Source organism: Chrysemys picta, chromosome 19 (assembly GCF_011386835.1).
Source record: "Chrysemys picta bellii isolate R12L10 chromosome 19, ASM1138683v2, whole genome shotgun sequence".
NCBI classification, from domain to species: Eukaryota; Metazoa; Chordata; order Testudines; family Emydidae; genus Chrysemys; species Chrysemys picta.
Window position 1 is genome coordinate 21,149,067 of NC_088809.1, and position 17,943 is coordinate 21,167,009.

General features: G+C 56.1%; 1 protein-coding gene across 1 annotated transcript in view; it reads right to left on the bottom strand.

The window, feature by feature from the left end:
* TMEM132E (transmembrane protein 132E) overlaps nt 1-17,943 on the bottom strand; it is a 227,061-nt gene that overhangs the window by 17,308 nt on the left and 191,810 nt on the right. The window contains exons 4-5 of the mRNA XM_005309829.5: nt 4,451-4,643; nt 2,440-2,583 (exon numbers count right to left, since the gene is read on the bottom strand). Of these exons, the coding sequence (XP_005309886.2) occupies nt 2,440-2,583; nt 4,451-4,643 (337 nt within the window). The remainder of the gene's footprint in view (nt 1-2,439; nt 2,584-4,450; nt 4,644-17,943) is intronic.

Consider the following 17,943-nt stretch of genomic DNA (forward strand, 5'->3'; position numbering starts at 1 on the left):
CCGGTGTCGTCACTGCAGGGAAACTCCCCTTGATTTCCCCGGGCGCTTTGCTCCAGGAAAGTTCCCGCATTTTCAGCGCTTGTGTGGGGCTGGGAGAATGCGCTAGTGGGAGTGGGTGTTTGTGTGTGTATCTTAGTGGGAGTGCAGGTCAGTGTGTTTATCTGCGCTCCCAGTGTGCTACCTGGAGTGGGCATCAGTGGGTATTCCTGTGGGTGTGTTAAGTGGAGTGCAAAGTACCTGGACTTTGTGTGGGTTTGGGGACGTCTGTCTGTGGCAGCAGCAGTGTGTGTTGGTGCATGTGAGAAGACATGCGTTCGCCTTGCTGGAAATGTGTGTGTCTGGGTGAGTGCCTGTGTTAGTGAAGTGCGTGTCAAGGGGCAGTGGGTATATGTGTGTTAGCAGGAGTTAGGGTGATCAGAGAGCAAGAGTGACAAATCGGGACACTTTTTTTTCAGGAGGGAGAGTTGCACATATAAGACAAAGTCCCTAATATCGGGGCATTTGTCACCTAGCAGGAGTGTGAGTCCATGTGAGAACGTGTGTGTGTGTGGGGGGGGGACAAAGAGAGAGCATGAACTTGTGTGTACATGTGTTAGCAGGAGTGTGTGTGTGTCAGAACAAGTGTGTGTGTCTGTGTGAGTGTTAGCAGAAATATGCATAAGTTAGCAGGACAAGTGTGTTTCCTGACAGGAAAATGTGCAGGGGGCGTTAGCCGGAGTGTGTGTGTGTGTGTCAGTGACAGTGTGTTAGTGTGTGTTAGGATGAGTGAGAGTTGTCAGGAGTTTGTGTTAGTGTGAGTGTGTCAATGGGCACGCGGAGGGGGTATTTAGGGGGTGATCCTTCCACACCCCCTGCGCCTCCAGGGCACCTTGCCGGGCTTTGAGCCTGTGAGTGGCGCTGCCTGTCCCCGGCACCCAGCAATCCCTGTTGATGGGATGCTATGCAAGCGAGAGGACACGGCGGGGCAGGGGGCGCAGGGGCTGCCGGGCGGTTACGGGGCAATGATCCCGCAGGGTTACTGTCACACAGAATTCAGTGACTTCTGTTCGGGCAGCAGAGGTGCGGAGTGCCAGGCCGGCTCTGTGTGAGGGAGCGCACACAAACGCACACACGCACGCACGCGCACACACACACACACACACCAGCACAGGCTGCGAACGCCCTGCCACGCTGTTCAGCTCAGCCAGGAGCCTTCACCCCCACGGGGGCTCTGAGGCCGCAGGGGTCATGGCAAAGCAGGAGTGGGCGGATGGGACTGACCGGGACCAAACCAATGACACCGGAGCAGATTAGCGAGGCTGGAGCAGGCACCCGCGACCGCATGGCTGGGGGCAGCTATCCCCACACTGCTGCGGGAATACCTGAGCCTGCAGCCATAGCAGGCAAGCCAGCTGAAAAGGGCCCATCGGCCGTGGAGCCAGGGGGCCTTGGAGATGGGATTTGCCCCGGTGGCAGTGAGAAGGTGGGTTTAGAGCCACCCAGAGACACTGATCTCAGGGCCAGGCAAATCCAGCCCACGCATTGATCCTGCTGGGGGAGAGAGGTGTATGGGGTTAGCTAGCCAGTCAGAGCAGGGCTCCTGCAGTCCCGGTGTCTCACAGCTATTTCCAGACCCATCCTCCTTCAGAGGTAGGGCCTTTAGAATGAACTGAATATCAGTATTTGTGGATGGAGGAGGTGTCTTTCCATCTGGGGGAGGGGAGGGGTTAAATCCATCATTTCTCCACCCCAGCCAACCTTGGCCGAACCCAGAGGCCCAATTTGATCCCCGTCTCAATACCCGCCCCTGCGTCCCTCTGAAACAGACCAGCACTTGTTCCCGTGAGGAGGATCATCAATGAAAGTGTTAACTGTAATACTGCTGTGTGGGGCGTCATTGTTAGGGTTCAGAATTAACGCCCATTGCACTGCATGGATTAAGTTAATACCACTCTGAGCACTTGTTTTGGGCTGTCTGCAGATTCAGGCAGACGTCACCACGCTGGTCACAATCTCTAGTTACCTTTGTGCCTGGAAAAGCTAATGGCACAGGGCTGGTTCCCTGGCGGGTATTGATCAGCACAGTCTCCCTGCAGTCAACAGAGCTTCGCTGATTGATACCGGCTGAGAATCTGGCCCGCGCAGCCCTTCTCCTGACAGCTTAGCTCCTGGAGCCCCCCAACGCAGCAAACTCACAGGGCGACCTGCACGGCAGCATGGGCTCTCTCCCAGCATTAGATGGGCTGTGGCCATTGTCGGGGGAGCCCTTCACCTCCATCCCACCTGGCCTCATGCTTCTGCCTTGAAGTGGGGCTAGGCCTGGGGCTGGCTGGGATAAACACAGCCGGAGGGGCTGCGTGAAGGGCCTGCCAGTCCGAGCCAATTCTCTCAGGCTGGGCAGAGGCCCACAGGGCAGACGGCTCCAGGAATCTTTGCCCCTCCCTGCCCCGCCGGGCCCACCTTGATGATGTCCTCGTTGTTGGACTTGCACTCGACCATGGCCGAGACGTCCGTGATGACGCCGGTCATCTCTATGGCAATGACCTTCACCGGGATGGCCACCGTCCGGCCCGTCAGGATGGCGGTGTTGATGATCTCTGTGTCCTGGAAGGCAAAGGGGACACTGCATTAGTGTCCAGCCCCCATTTTCCTCTCCCCTGCCCTGAGACCCCACTGCAGAGGGGCACCCTACAGCCGGCGAGGTGCAAGGAATGGACCCCAAATGTGTGTGTGTGTGTGTGCAGGTGACTCAGTAGGGGGCGCTCTCCTCTGGGCGCTGTGCAGGGGGCACTGGGCCCCGTTTTATTTTACAACGCCATGGCAAAGGAAGTCCTGCCCGCTCACGCTCGCGATGCCGTCTCAACCCCCTCGCTCGGAGACCCCCGGGGCCTCGCAAGCTCTTAAAAACTTCAAAGAACAAGAGCGGTATGGATGGAGGGCAAGCCTAATTGCAAACCAGTTAATTATGCAAACATGGAAATCCGATACAGAAATGAAATTGGCTGCTTCGAAGCCGGGCCTCGCTGATGGAGGCGAGCCAGCAAAGATAACCTTTCAAGTAAATGAAACGGCAGGGAATCTAATCTGCCTTCCTGGCAGCCTGTGATGTGATTGTCTTTGATGGAGGGATGGCTGGCTCGCTCTCATCCCATGGGCGGGGCTCCATGGAGCGGGAGAGTTTCTGGGCACCGGCTCAGCTCCCCCTGCCCCGCACAGACCCTCTTTAACTAAGATCTTAAAGTGCAAGAAGAGCCCCCATCACTCAGTGACCCCAGGACTCTGCGGGCAGATCCCACCCCCTACTTTCACAACCCTTGGAAGCAGCATGTCTACACTGCAATAAAAGACCCATGGCTGGCCCAGGTTGGCTGACTCGGGCTTCGGCTGCAGGGCTAGAAAACTGCTGGAGCTGGGCTCTGAGACCCCAACTGGCCAGACCCTGATCTCCATGACAATCCGGAGTCACTCCCGTAGGATTACTGGTGTAAATGGGATCCGAACCGACTGGAACCTGCCCTCCTTGTTTTTAAGCCTGGGAGGGAGAGTTGTCTGGTGGGTTAGAGCAAAGGACGGGGAGTCAGGACTCCTGGGTTCCACAATTGGTTCTGTGAGTGAATGTGATAGAGGGGTTATAGCAGGGACCTGGGAATAACGACTCCTGGGTTCTGCTGCCAGCCCTGCCGCTGGCTCCTCATGTGTGATCTCGGGAGAAACATGTCACTGCTCTGTGCCTCAGTTTCCCCATCAATGGGGCCATCCGCAGAAACCAGTGTAGAAGATGGGGCCCAACCCCTCGAGCTTGTGTGTGTTTGCTGACGGGGACCAGCACAGGCCCCAGCTGCGGGTGGTTAGAGCGCCGATGGAACGGCCTGCTGTGTCCCCTTCCATCTCATGTCCCCCACCCCCAACGGTGGAGGGGCTGATCTGGGGCCCTGGTGGGCTATGTCCGGCTTCTCTGAGCAGGGATTCAGGGGCTGCTGGTGGCTGGACATGCCTCTTCCCCCAAGCCCCGCACCACAAGGAAACAGACTCCACTGCCCCGGGGGAGGCGTTTGGGTGCCAGTCCCAGGCCCAACGCGCAGGAGCCGGCAGAGGCCAGCCGGGACTCTGCCCCAGGCCAGGGCGGGCGCTCACACCAGGCCAGCCTAGGCTCTGAGCCAGCACCAGTGCGGTGCGAGGGTGTGTTACGGGGGCACACGCCAAGGTGTGTGGTTAGCTGTGTGTGTGTGCATCCCCTTGGATATTTGGAAGGGGGGGGTGAGTGTGTGCAGCGTGTTACAGGCAGGTGTGTATGCATGAAAATGAGGGTGGGAGGTGTAAAGTGAGTGCGTGCCGTGGGTTTAGACTGCGCGGGGGGTGGGGGGGAGCGGTCCGGTTTGCGTGCCGTTGTGTGTGTGTGCAGTTGTGCAGGGAATGCAGGGGGCCGGCGGGAACCCCCCACAGCCCGGAGGAGCCGTCCCAGCTCACTCACCATGGCCAGGGGCACGATGGCACGGATGTCCCGCTGAATGACCGTCAGCTCCGTCACCGCCTTCTCCAGGTCGGGCGGCGGGTTGCGGCCCCGGTAGTCGATGTGCCACATGATGCGCCGCGTCACGGCCTGGCTGGTGAAATTCTCCATCTCAAAGTCCAGCTGCATGATCTCGTAGGAGGAGTCCCCGTCCCTGCGAGGAGACAGAGGGCGGACGCGGTCAGCCGTAGGCCAGGCCTTGCTCTAACGCAGGGGGAAAATCAGGCCCGAGGGCATGACCCCAGGGCTGGGGGGTTTGTCCCCACCCTTGTGGAAAAATCCACAGAACTAAAGAGAGAGGAAATTGATCAGGGCTTCCAGAAACTGAATGAAGAACCCTAAAATCCTGAACATCTTGTTTGGAACGAACCTACAGAACTCTTCAGCAGGGAGAGAATTCGCTATTACCCTCCAGGACAGTTCTTGTTCCCTGTTGGATTCTCTACGGAGCCCCCAGCAACGGGACTTCCAAGGGGTCCGCTCTAATATATTAGCTCCGAACGAGGGAGTTGACAGCGGGATTAACCGTGCAGCTGCCGCGCAAGCAGCCGATTCGTGAGAACGAACGACTCGCTGGCCAGGGGTGACCCGGGCGCTGCCCTCTTGGGGGCGCCGTCTGGCTCAGGGCGGGGCTGGATTTACCTCTCTAACCTGCTCCTGGGATTTCATTTTATCTCCTGAAAGTCAAGCCAAAGGGCCAAAGAGATGCAGGTAAGGAAAGGGGCCTCTTGCCGCGAGATAGCATCGGAGCAGCCTAGCTTCGTACTCAGGGAAGGCGTCGTGGCCAATCTTGCCATGCGCTTAATAACAGAGAGCTTTTTTCATCAATGGATCCCCCGATCCCCCTGGAGAAACTGAGGCACAGAAAGGGGGAAGTCACTTGCCCAAGATCACCCAGAGAAGCTGGGAATAGAATCCAGGTCTTCTGAATCCCAGTCCGGCTCTGTACCCACTAGGGAACACTGCCCCCTCCCCAGCTTACCCAGCTTGGTTCCCGTTCACAGCAAGGTCAGAGGAACCCGGGAGGAACCAATAGTCCATCCAGCAGCCAGGGCCTGCAAAGGAAGGTGCCACCCCCTAGTGGACAGTTATGGAATGATCTGTCCCAAGGGGCTGTTCCGCTGGGAAGTGGGCCTTTTGCTTGAATCCTGCCTATCCTGTGGGCACGTTACAGATCCAACAGAACTTTTTTAGACGAATGGGGATTTCCACACCCCTAGTACCATGGCCCTTCCCCCTCTGCAGTTCAGTATTCCACTTGGCTGCTGCCCTCCACCCCAGAGGTGGCTGCATTCCCCTGGACCCCCACGTGGTTTGCAAAGCACTGGATGGAAATGCAGAATATTCCAGGGCGAGGGGGGAGCCGTGCTCGAGAAGTTGCCGCTCTCTAAGGGCCGTGAGCGCAGAGCTCTGCAGACAGGACTCCGAGGTGTCCAGACAGTGCGTAGATGGAAGGCAAAGGGGCTGTCTGGCCAGTCACTTTCCTGGCTGTCACTGCGTCTGAATATCATTTTTTTAAACAGAGGTTTCTTCCTCTTTTCAATTCCCTCTAACGGCAGCGCAGTTCTGCCCACCACGGGAGCCGCCTCCCGCTCCTCGCTCCCGACGCGCCATGACCAAGCGGGATTGCTCCAGGGATATTACACGTTAGCCTCCCGTCGCTAGACCAGCCTCCCGTTCCTCTCCGCAGCACCGGCCATGCGCAGCAAAGAGACTGCTGCTTCCAGAGAGCAGAGCCCCAAGCCGGAACCGGTGGCATCCGGTTGAGTTCGCTGATCCCGCTCGGGCAGATGCGCCGGGGGCTGGCGGGCGGCTCGTCGATTTCAGCGGCTCCCGGCAGCGTGCCAAAGCTAGTCTGCAACGCTGCACCCCGGGGTGGGGCACTGAGGAGCCATCCGCGGGGGCGTTCCAAACGAAATGCCCCCCTCTGCTCAGAGACCCACAGTGCCTGTGATCGCACTGCCGGGTTCAGGATGGAGATGGATCTATCCAGCAGGGCACAGGTAACAGAGTGCCCAGCGCCAGGCTCAGTGGCCTGGTAACAGGATGCCAGCCTGCAACCCACCCGGCAGCTCTCACATGCCCAGCCCTGCAGCGCCAGGCCCAGTGCCCACCTTTACCCGGCACCAGCATCTCCAGCTCGGCCTGGGTCCCTGCCACTTTGAACCAAACAAGTTCCCTTCATGTTGTCCCGCCCACCCTCTCCCCGACAGGAGACGCTGCGGAGCTGTCACCATCCGACGGCGCTGTTGGACTCCCGATCCCCCGGCCTGACCTGAGCCGTCTGGAAGGAACCGCAGGAGGCCATTAGCAAGCGGGCTGCTGGCTGTCAGTGCCTGTCAGCATCGCATTACAAACCTCTCTGCCCCCGGGGTCCCTGCCGCGCAGTCCTGGCACCGTCCGCGAGCTCCCCTAGCCATGGGACAAGCCTGTTTGCTGCGCAGGTGGCAGGTACCACGTGGACAAGTCTCACCGAGTCAATTCCCTGCCGCTGCAGGGGCTCGGGCATTGGTGCCCCTCGGTGCCGCCTAGTCTCCGCCTGTGGCACACCACAGCTCGGTCTCCTGAGGCCTGAAATGCTTTGGGCTAATTAGCGTCACCGGGCTCAACATGGGGGTAGCGGGCGACGTTCACGGGCCTGGAACGCAGCTGTGACAATGCAGACGAGTTATTATATGTATTAACTCAGCACCTGGAAGCCCCAGCCCTGAGCCAGGACCCCGTTGTGCAAGGTGCTGTACACATACAGAGCAACGGGCCAGGGGGTCACGCCACATGATGCAATGATCCCTTCTGGCCGGAAACTGTAGTCTCCTTCTCCCAAATGGTGCTGACTCTAGCCAGGAGCCTTCTGCTTCGGCCCCAGGCTCTCCAGGGGCCCGGCGTTAACGTCTCACACGTCTGGAGGGCTGGGTGAGCCAGCAGCGCACTAGTGCAATCAAAGGGGCGCTGGAGACATCACACGTGACACACACATCCCTCCCTGCTGGACTAGCTCCCTTGTAAATCACTGCAGCGCTCCCCCCATGCATGGCACAAAGCAGACACATGGCAGCAGAGGCTGGCTCTGAAGCCATACCCGCCCGTGGCAATCATGGGAGCGGGGCTCTCATGTCCATCTGAGGGGGCGGGCAACCCGACATGGTACGAAAGCCCCGGGGGTAAGAGGAGTGGTCAGGGCATTGCCGCTCCTGCTTGGGAAACCTCGCAGGACAATCTGGGCCGCTGGTGATCCTGGAAACGGGGCCAAGAGGAATAGCACCTGAAAGCCGACATCTCTGCAAGCACGGCCCTCCTTGTGCGAATCCTGGTTTGCCCCAGTAGAAGGAGGAGCCGAATCCAGCCCACAGTGCGCGTAGATTGCAATACACGTTTGTGACCAAAAGATTGCTACACTGGACCCAGCCAGTCCAATAGCCGGTCTCCATCCGTGGCCAGTACCAGCTGTTGCAGGGGGAGGTGCAAGTCACCCCAAATGAGGCAGTTAGGGGATAACCTGCCTCAGACAAAACCTATTCCACCAGCTCCATCGGTTAGACACTTGCTCAAGCCAAGAAGTAGGAGGGTTTATATCCCTCCCAAGCTGTTGAGTTTTTAACCCTTCCCGTAATCTGGATATTCTCACCATCCATATAAACGTCCAATCCACTTTTGAAACCTGGCTTCAGCACTACTTCTTGTGGCCATGAGTTCCACAGGCTAATTGTATTTTTTATCCCTATTACATTTTCTTCTTTTCACTGAATGTTCCCCCTGTCTTTGTGTTATGAGCCAGGGCTCCAGATTTCCCTTCTCTGCCATGCCCTTTCTTATCTGTCTCCATAATCATTGCATTTGGCCACGGGGGTTGCACAGGGCGCCTGAGGCCACAAGGGGGATGCGGACCAAGCACTTGTAGACTCCACCTTTACGCCAGGGGTTTATCCCTAGACGCAGGAAGTGAAACTGACGAGGCTCAAAAGTGAAAATGACTCTCACGGCCCATTGAGAGAAATGGAAACCAGATTCAAAGTGCTGACATGGGGAAAAAATCAGGGAGATTTTGGAATTGCTTTCAGCGTTAACAATCTAAGGGATCGTTTATAAGCCAAGCCAGGCTGATCTGTATCTTTATATAACCATATGATTTTTGACCTGGCATTGTCCCTTTCCTAGAGAAATAATTAATACCTAAGGTCTGAGCGGGCTGCAGCTGGTGAGCAATTGATTTCTCATCGTGTTACATTTATTGAGAATGCACCATTGATCTGGGGATGTTTTACATGGCCAGTTTCACTCCTATAAATATAGAATGAAAAAAAGGAGAAAAATATGTGAGTAAGCCGTCTGCTCTCAGCTCCCAGAGACGCCTTGTCATCTTGCAATTCATGACTCCCTGGCACCTGGCCCTGTGCGGTCGCTCGGCCTGGCATGGTCTTTTCGGTGCATGACCGGCAGAGTTCAACACTCCTTTGCCCAAGTTTGCCTTCGGCTTGGAGACAGAAGGCGCATCCCCTCACAGAGTTCCTGTCCCATTGCCCGCAGAGAGAGGCTGGGACGGGAATAACTGGGAGCGACTCCACAATGCCCTGTCCCATTCCCTACAGCGCCTCCTTCTGGGACAGCTCGGGACTGGAGTAACCGGGTGCTCCCCGCAACAGCCAGCATGACTCCCCACAGCACCCCCTGCTGGGAGAAGTTGGGACTGGAGTAACTGCTCCTACCCTGCACCCTGCAGCACCTTCTGCCGGGAGAAGCCTTCAAACTCAACCCTACACTGGCTTCAAATGCCAAGAACCATTAAATCCTTTTATGCTGAAGTCCCTGAGCGGGAAACAGGCTGAAGTCATTTATACTTTCCATTACATTCATATTTGATCAAGTTGTTTTCCTAAAAGGTGATTGTAATCACTTTAAATTCATCTTCCGTCTCTAACCTTTCAAGGCTCATTTTAATCTGCACGTGGGGGTGGGAGGCTTTGGGGAGCCCGTCAGCATCTCTCCTTCCCTTGGCCAGCCCTTCATCTCATTAAAAGAAAATATTACTGCCATAAAACCTCCCTAGCTCCCAGATAAAGAGCCACTCACCCTCTGGCATCTGGGGATTTCCATGTAAGTGGGTGCTGCTTTCAGAACCCCCCACTGCTCCAGCTGCTAACATCTGCACTCAGAAGGAAGGCAGCTTCGTGCCCCAAGCGGCGGGGAGAGGAAGATGATCAGGATTTAAAGTGGTGAACGCTCCCCCGGCCAGCGAAGGGTGAGAGCTGAGTGCCACCCCCCCATCACCGCATCTCAAGGCAGCCGAAGGCAGGCTCGATTTGTGCTCAGCAAGGGACACAGAAAAGAATCTGCAGGGGAGGGAAGAGCTGCAAAGGTTTCAACCCCTGGGGTGTTGACCGGGTGGGAGAGCTCGGGGGTCTGCCCTGCCCTACAGAGCTTCCCAGGAGCTGGTAAGTTCCAATCAGAGTTGAGGCGGAGGGGGGGGGGGGGTCATGGACCATCTGCCCCATGAGAAATCCTGTCATTTCAAAATCTGGTTTCGTTCCAAATCGGATGAAAAGTCGAAGGTCCCCCAGAACGGAGATTCCGCAAACCTTCATTTTGGAAACACTGAATCGGTTCGTTTTGGTAAGGACAAGACACCGAGATGAGCTGTGGGGCCGGGGACGATTTCATTCTCACAATCTTCAAAGCGCTGTATAAAGGCTACCTCAGGAGATGGTAAGACTGGTGAAAACCAACGTCTCCCTAGAACCAACGCAGACTGGGTCTTGTTTCTTATGGATCTGATCTTTTCCTGCCAGCACCCTGAACACCCCTTGAGGCCCATGCACAGTGAGTGCCATCTGGACTTGGTAGCATTGGCACCAGATGACAGAACAAGGAGTAATGGTCTCAAGTTGCAGTGGGGGAGGTTTAGGTTGGATATTAGGAAAAACTTTTTCACTAGGAGGGTGGTGAAGCACTGGAATGGGTTCCCTAGGGAGGTGGTGGAATCTCCTTCCTTAGAGGTTTTTAAGACCTGGCTTGACAAAGCCCTGGCTGGGATGATTTAGTTGGGAATTGGTACTGCTTTGAGCAGGGGGTTGGACTAGATACCTCCTGAGTAGGATGACCAGATAGCAAGTGTGAAAAATCAGGACGGGGGTGGGGGGCTAATAGGCACCTACATAAGAAAAAGCCCCAAATATCGTGATTGTCCCTATAAAATTGGGACATCTGGTCACCCTACTCCTGAGGTCCCTTCTAACCCTGAGACTCTATGATTCTAACAACTGCAGCCGGTTACCCACGGTGCAAGTGGGGAACCAGCCTCTGTAGGGGTATGTGCTATGCCGGGCTAGACCTGCTGATGGCATCCTGATGTCCTGGCATCTTCTGTAACCCACATGAGCTGCATGTCCTGAGGTACTAGGGGTCAGCTCCCCAGCTGGTGTGAATTGACGTGGGACTAAGCCAATTCACACCCTATGGCCAGCGCCTGGACTCCTTGAGTAGCTGGCATGTGTGTGAGCTGGAGCTGTGGAACGTGGGCTAAAGACCCGGCTTCTTGGGGTCTGTCCTACGCCAGCACCCGTGGCTGCTGTGGGAGCAGAGGAAGTGGGGTGATGCAGCTGCAGTCTTGTCCAGTTAGACTGTGAGCTCCCTGGGGCAGGGACTGTCTCTCACTGTGGGTATGTGCAGTGCCTGGTACAACAGGCCCCCGGCTGCTCTAGGAATAGACAGCAGGGCTGGTCAACGAATTTCCAGTTCACTGCTTTCCTGCTGGGAAAAGGGGTTTTGCTGAAATCAAAATGAAACATTTAATTTCAGATCAATAATAAATCTGTGTCTGTCTCAGCTTCTGTGGTGCCTCATGGGAGCTGTAGTTCCAGGCATCTCAGGCCCCAGTGTCCTCTATGGACTCTGCTCCCCAAACGGACTACACTTCCCATGATGCACCATGATCTTGCTTTGTGGCTGAGCTGTCACAGTGCCTCATGGGAGTTGTAGTTCCAGGGCCCTCATGACTCCAGCATGCCCTAGACTCCTCTCCCTGTGGTTGAGCTCCCACAGTGCATCATGGGATTCCCATTTCGTGTACACATTGCCCATAGACATTTTTCAGTGGTTTCCATTTTGCGAGACGTTTCGATATTTCCGTGCTTTGTCCTGATGTCAGAAAACATTCTGATATTCTGGAGTTTCCCACAGGATGAAAATTCCATTTTTTGATCAATTCCAGTTAAGTGTCCGGGCCTGAACCTGCCAGATGCTGAGCGCTCCCTGTAGGCCCAGGGCACTGAGGGTCAGGATCCTTTATTAGGATCAATGCCCTATGCCATGGCCTCTCTCTTCGCACCCAGGGGTCCCTGTGCTGCTAGCTGATACGGTCTCCCTGCTCTCTGTTGCCGTTAGCTGCCGTGTCCTGCCATTGCTCCTTTCCTTTGGACGGACTTTTTCCGCACAATGCACCAAACAAGAGGAACTTTCATTCCCAACGATCTGCAATCCAAACCTCTCACTCCTTAGTCAGATCCCAGTGCAGCACAAGGGTGGCGGGGAACTAGCCCCCCCCCCAATTGAAGTATTTGGGGGGCTCTGCCTCCGGGCTCCTGCCCACCCGGGGCTGTGTGGGGAGTGAGCGCGGGATTCAGAGAGGCTGGAGCAGCTGTGGTCGTGCTCAGGATCAGGCCGAGGAGTGGAGAATGGGACCCAGATGGGCTGGAATGGGCCTGGGAACAAGACAGAACCCCTCGGATCCTCTTTGGGTGATCCAGCTATCCCTCTCCCCTGGCCAAGCCTCAGGACCTCCCTTGGCTCCCCCTCCTATCCTGCCCCAGTCACGGGGATGCCTGCCCACTCCCAATCCACTCCCAAGGGATCCGAAAGCGCAGGCCTCTATCATGTGAGCTGAAGGGATACAACTCTTTTAGCTAGCCGCAGTAGTGATCCTTTACGTAGCCTGGCCACTGAAAGGGGACGCAGAACACATTTTTGCAGCAGGTTACAAACCCACCGTATTGTAGCTGAATAATTCATTAGGAGACTACTGTGACATTGATTATGTAAATGGTTCCACCAGCTCTGGCTGCTGAAGTCAATGGGTGTGACTCTGGATTTACTCCCACATACGCAAGAACAGAACAGGAACCGCCACACGGGATCAGAGCAGGGGTCCATCTAGCCCAGCGTCCTGTCTCTGACAACGCTCAGCGTCAGCTGCTTCAGAGGATGGCGTGTTCGTTTAGTGTGCTCTACGGCGCCCCCTGCTGAAAAGGTTAACACACACGCCAGGGCAGTTACACACTCACTTGGGTCTCAAATGCAGACGTGTCTGTTGAATCATCTAATGCTTCAAACTCAATGAGTCGCCCGGTCCCGGTCCCGGTCCCGCTCCCTTTCTTTGTTCACTTCTGCTGCATTTCCCTGTGTCTAAGCCCATTCTGCTCCATGGGCTTAGAGGTTAACTGCTGAAGTGGGTATTCAATACAGCAATCAGTTTTAGTCAATTTTTCTTAACTAGATTTTAAGCTCTCCGGGGACGAGTCTGTCTCCTTTTATGTTTGCGCAGCACCTGGCACAATGAGACCTTGATTGGGGCACCCAGCTGCTACCACTGTACACGTGGATTAATTAATTAATCATGACAATTAATAATTCTTTATTTCTGAACATAAAGCACAACAGATTTAACTGTTGCTACATTAGCTGGATCAGTAACCTCCTAGAGGCCAGGCTCTTACGTTAACTGATGTCTGTAAGGAGCTGTGTGAATGTGTCCTGCTATATTAATGATACTTAATAAATAAGTATGGTCATGGTAACGATGATGTTCTTTCTTTCCCAATCTGTGAAATTCTCCATCGCTTCCTAATTTACTATGGAAATCTCAGGTTGCTTAAGTATCTGGCACCATCATGTGATGGAGGGATGCAGATCTTCCTAAGCAGGAGGCATTTACTAAAGAAATTGACAGCAGCTATAGGTGTAAATAAACACTTCCACAGAACTTGAGTTCCAGCTTGGTTGCCTTTGTTTACCAGGGACCAGATCCTGGAACTCTACATCACAGAGCCATCTAGTGGCTGATTAATATACTGCAAGTAAACCTCATCCACGAAAGCTTATGCTCCCAATACTTCTGTTAGTCTCCAAGGTGCCACAGGACCCTCTGTTGCTTTTTACAGATTCAGACTAACACGGCTACCCCTCTGATACCTCATCAGAAATGCACATTCTAGGGTTTCTTTTAGAAAACTGTGAAGTGCCATTGGATTAAAACTATGGCAGATTAAAACCAATGATGGTGGTCAATAGCTCCCCCAGCCTAGGCATTAGGGGTGTCCAGTGCCTACATCTAAGTTTACCTCTATTTCCAGCTTAGCTTTCAGTCCACCTTCAAGGCTGAGGAATCTCTCCTGAGCATCTGAGACTTGTCTTTCCTCAAGGAATTCACAAGCTGTTCTTTCAATTAAAAACTCCCTCACACCAAACACGTATCAGCCATTCCCACGGAGTGCACACCGGGCGAGCTGAACAGAATTAGCCCTCTGATGGCCACCTCCGGCTTCCCGAGGCTGGGAGGGGTGTTGTCAAAGGGTGCCCTTGCTTTTGTGCTGCTAAACTTACAGCCCAGCTCCAGATCTGGTTTGATCCTCCCTTCCCCTTGCAGTCCAATGCCAGCTCTCTCAACAGGTCTGGGGCTTTCTTGTGGCCCTCGTTTAGCTGGCATGTCTCTCCTCCCTCCCATGTGACCTCCCAGCCCAGCTGAGCTGTTGACCAAGGGGTAGGTGTAACGTACTGCCTGCGTTGCACAAGCAAGTGAATGATATAGTTGGGCCTGTAGCACCTTGAGCACCAGCAGAAGGTGTTCTCCTTTCATGCACGTGGTAGAGGCCTGTATTTTTGGAGTGAACGATCAAGCTTCGAGGCCTGGCTCCCTGGAATTAATTCAGACCAAACAAGGACAAGCACCATCCAAATGCTCCAGGGTCTGTGCCGAGCGGTGGCAGCTCCTCCTTCGCTCCCAAAGGGGCGCAGGGCTCCCCGGGACACTCTGATCTCTCCAGCTCACCCCGCAGCCAGCTTCCAGCCCCTCCCGTTCTGGCATCATCCCCCGCAAATGTGAGCCCAGTTAAATCGGCACCGAAGAGACAGGTGGCAAAGGACGACACCGATCAGAGAAGGGCTCCGTCTAGTCCAGCTGCCCGGGGGAATCCTGGACCAGGCTCTGATTAGCAGGAAGTGTCTTGGCTTTCCTGCGTCGGGACAGAAGAAACTCCACTGGCCGCATGGAGGAAAGTGCCTGTGGAACTCCAGGAGACATGGATCCCAGAATTCCCACCACCCTGAGATAGCTTTAAGGACAGCCCCAAGATCCCTGCCACCGCGCACACGGGCTCCGGCTCCACGCCTGCTATTGGGGATACGCCCAAAAGCCAGAATGGCTTCTCCACGAGGCCCCCTGCCCAGGTGAGCTGCAGCTCGCCAGGCGCCCTGCGGACAGGCCGCTTTCATGCAGCTCAGCGTGACTCTGGAGAGCAGCTTGTCCCTAGGTGCCCCAGCTCGGTGGGCTCTCACCGGCCCTCAGGCACCACGGTGACAAGCGGCATTCGTCTGGGGCATGGTGCTTCCAGGCCATCCCGCCACCCGAGAGCAGCATAAGCACCTGCTGCAGGTGTTTGTGATCACTGCATGGCACAAAGGGTTAATCCCGCAGAATGGATGCTCTCAAAGGAGCAGGAAACTCCAGTTCCCAACCCCACCTGCCCCACAGTCCTGTAACCCGCCCTGGGTGCCTGTTCCTCTAGTGCCTCCAGCTAGCAGCTACAGCAACTGGGTCTATTGTCACTTGGGCTTCTAATTCCCGGGGCTAAGGATCTGCCTGTAGAAGCAGAGGTCCCTACGAACTAAGCGAGTTCAACAGGAGGGTTTTAACAGAGCCTGCTGGGATTCCCGCTGGATTGTCTCCTGGCCCACTGCCATTCTGCCGGCCCCAGCTGGGCCCGCGGAGCTCCCCATGGCCATCCCGCTCCATTCGTTCCCATACGGCACAAAACAGCAGCCCCGGCTTCTCGTCTCCCCAGACACAGGCGCGAAGGGGCAGCGTCCGTGATCAGCGCTCCGTCCAGAAACTCTGCCCCGACTCTGTTAAACCAGCCAGCGGAGGGACCCAGTCAATAGCAAAACTCTCCATGCAGCCGGCATCTCCTCCCCGCTCTGATGAGCTCCCAGGCCGGCCGGCTGGAGAGCAGGGGAATGGAGTGGAATTTGGGGATGGGGATGGGAGTATATCTGGGGCGGGCAGGGTTCCTCTGGTGGCTGGTCTAGCGTGGCTGCATTGTGAGCCCCGTGCAGGCCGGAGCGGGGCCGCTGCCTGGATCCGAGCGCCAGGAGCTCCGCTCAGGTCTGCTGTGCAGCGATAACGAGCTCTCCTGTGGGCTAACATGCTGCACAGACGCATTAGATCAGAAGGGCAAGTTTATCAGCTCCAGCACGTGCCGGCCGGGCGATCGGAGTCCCAGCAAGGCCCCGCACACGCGCATTGCGTGCAGCTCTGGGCAGTGTGTTCAGGGAAGGAGGGCAGCCGGCAAGGTCCAGGCAGACGCCAAATTTTAAAGGGGAAGCCTGCTCCAAGGAGACCCCACTTGGAGTGGGGGATAAGAGACGCAGGGTGCGGGCGTGTTCAAGGGTGGCCACCAGGTGTCACTGCTCACACCGTGAGGCTGGCAGGAGATGAGCTTTGGTGGGTCTCAGCCCCGGTCCTCGTGAGTGGGTGGATGGAGCCGAGTGTGTGTGCGGCTAGGCAGAGAGACAGGGTTCTCCTGGGAGAAATGTGAGCTGCGGAGGGGAGGGGAGACAGGGAACCACATGCCGGGAATAGGATTTAAAAAGCCCAACCCAGATCCCTGGCACATGCAGGAGAACTTCAGGGCCCATCTCCCCCATAAAACCCTAGTCTGAACTGAAAAGAACATAAGAACAGCCGTACTGAGTCAGACCAAAGGTCCATCCAGCCCAGTATCCTGTCTACCGACAGTGGCCAATGCCAGGTGCCCCACAGGGAGTGAACCTAACAGGTAATGATCAAGTGATCTCTCTCCTGCCATCCATCTTCACCCTCTGACAAACAGAGGCTAGGGACACCATTCCTTACCCATCCTGGCTAATAGCCATTAATGGACTTAACCTCCATGAATTTATCTAGTTATCTTTTAAACCCTGTTAGAGTCCTAGCCTTCACCACCTCCTCAGGCAAGGAGTTCCACAAGTTGACTGCGCGCTGGGTGAGGGCCGCATTGTGGTCCACGGAGCGCTGAACTTACGCTGATGACAAGCAGGGGATGTGGAAGCGGAAATTAATGAACCAAATCTAGTGTGTCGGATATTAGGCCTAACTGGGGGACAAAGCAACAAGGGGCTGGGTTATTGCGTCCACCCTCCCTCCTTGGGCCCCACATGAAAGAGACGTGGGGGAGCCAGGAACAGGGAGAAGAACAGACAGAGGCTACTAGAGAGAGCTGCCAACCCTGTCTCTCAGCCATCATGGCTGCCAGCCCCACCACGTCCTGGAACCCCGGACCCTCTTTGCCCTAATCCTGAGGCATGGCCCGGCCAGCATGGGCCAGAGAGGGGGACCCAGACGACACCAGCTCCCAGCCCCCACCCCGGGATGAAACGGGATCGGGCTGTATCAGCAGCTCCAGCCCCGCTCAACTCCCGTCTTCCCTTTCCCCTCAAGGACAACGATCACCAGCTTCGATACCATCTACCAGATGGTCAGACGAGGGGCTTTTCCCTTCTGACTCTCTCTCCCGCTAAAGGGACAAGGTCACAGTGACAAGCCTGACCGAACGCTTCCCAGCGCCAAGGCTTTCGCTGGGTTTCCTGCCTTTCTGGATCTTTAAGAAGATCTGTTTCATGGTGAGTTTGCCACGGGTTAAGGCAGGCCGAGCTCTCGGGACGCCACAGCCCAGGCCTGATGTAACGCTGGACAGTGTCTGGGTTCCGGGAACATCTGTGGCCCATTGAGTCTATCTAAATTAATGCAACGCCCCTCCGGCGCCCTTGGCCTAGGAGGGGGGGACGGGGTCTTTCTTCAAAGCCAACCACTTTGGGGGCTGCCGCAGGGCAACATGAGACCCCGCTTCCCCTCTCCTGCAATGAGCCACAAATGCTGCCCCCGCCCCTGCAATGCTCCCGGCCACAGAATGGGCCCAGCCAGCCAGCGCCAAGGGCCGTGTCGCAGCGGGAGGATACAGACCGCCATGGTCCCGCCCCTCAGACAGGCGCCGCTGCCCTTAGGGGGCAGCACAGGAGCCCCCCGGCGAGTGAGTCATGGAGACTAAGCTCGGAAGGGGCCACCAGATCTCCTGCAAACCCGCGTGGAGCCCAACTGCAGCCCCCTGGAGACAGCCCTGGCGTGCCGCAGGCAGAGCACGCGCGCGAGGGAGCGAGGTGCACCAATGCCGCGGCAGGTGAGACGTGTCCAG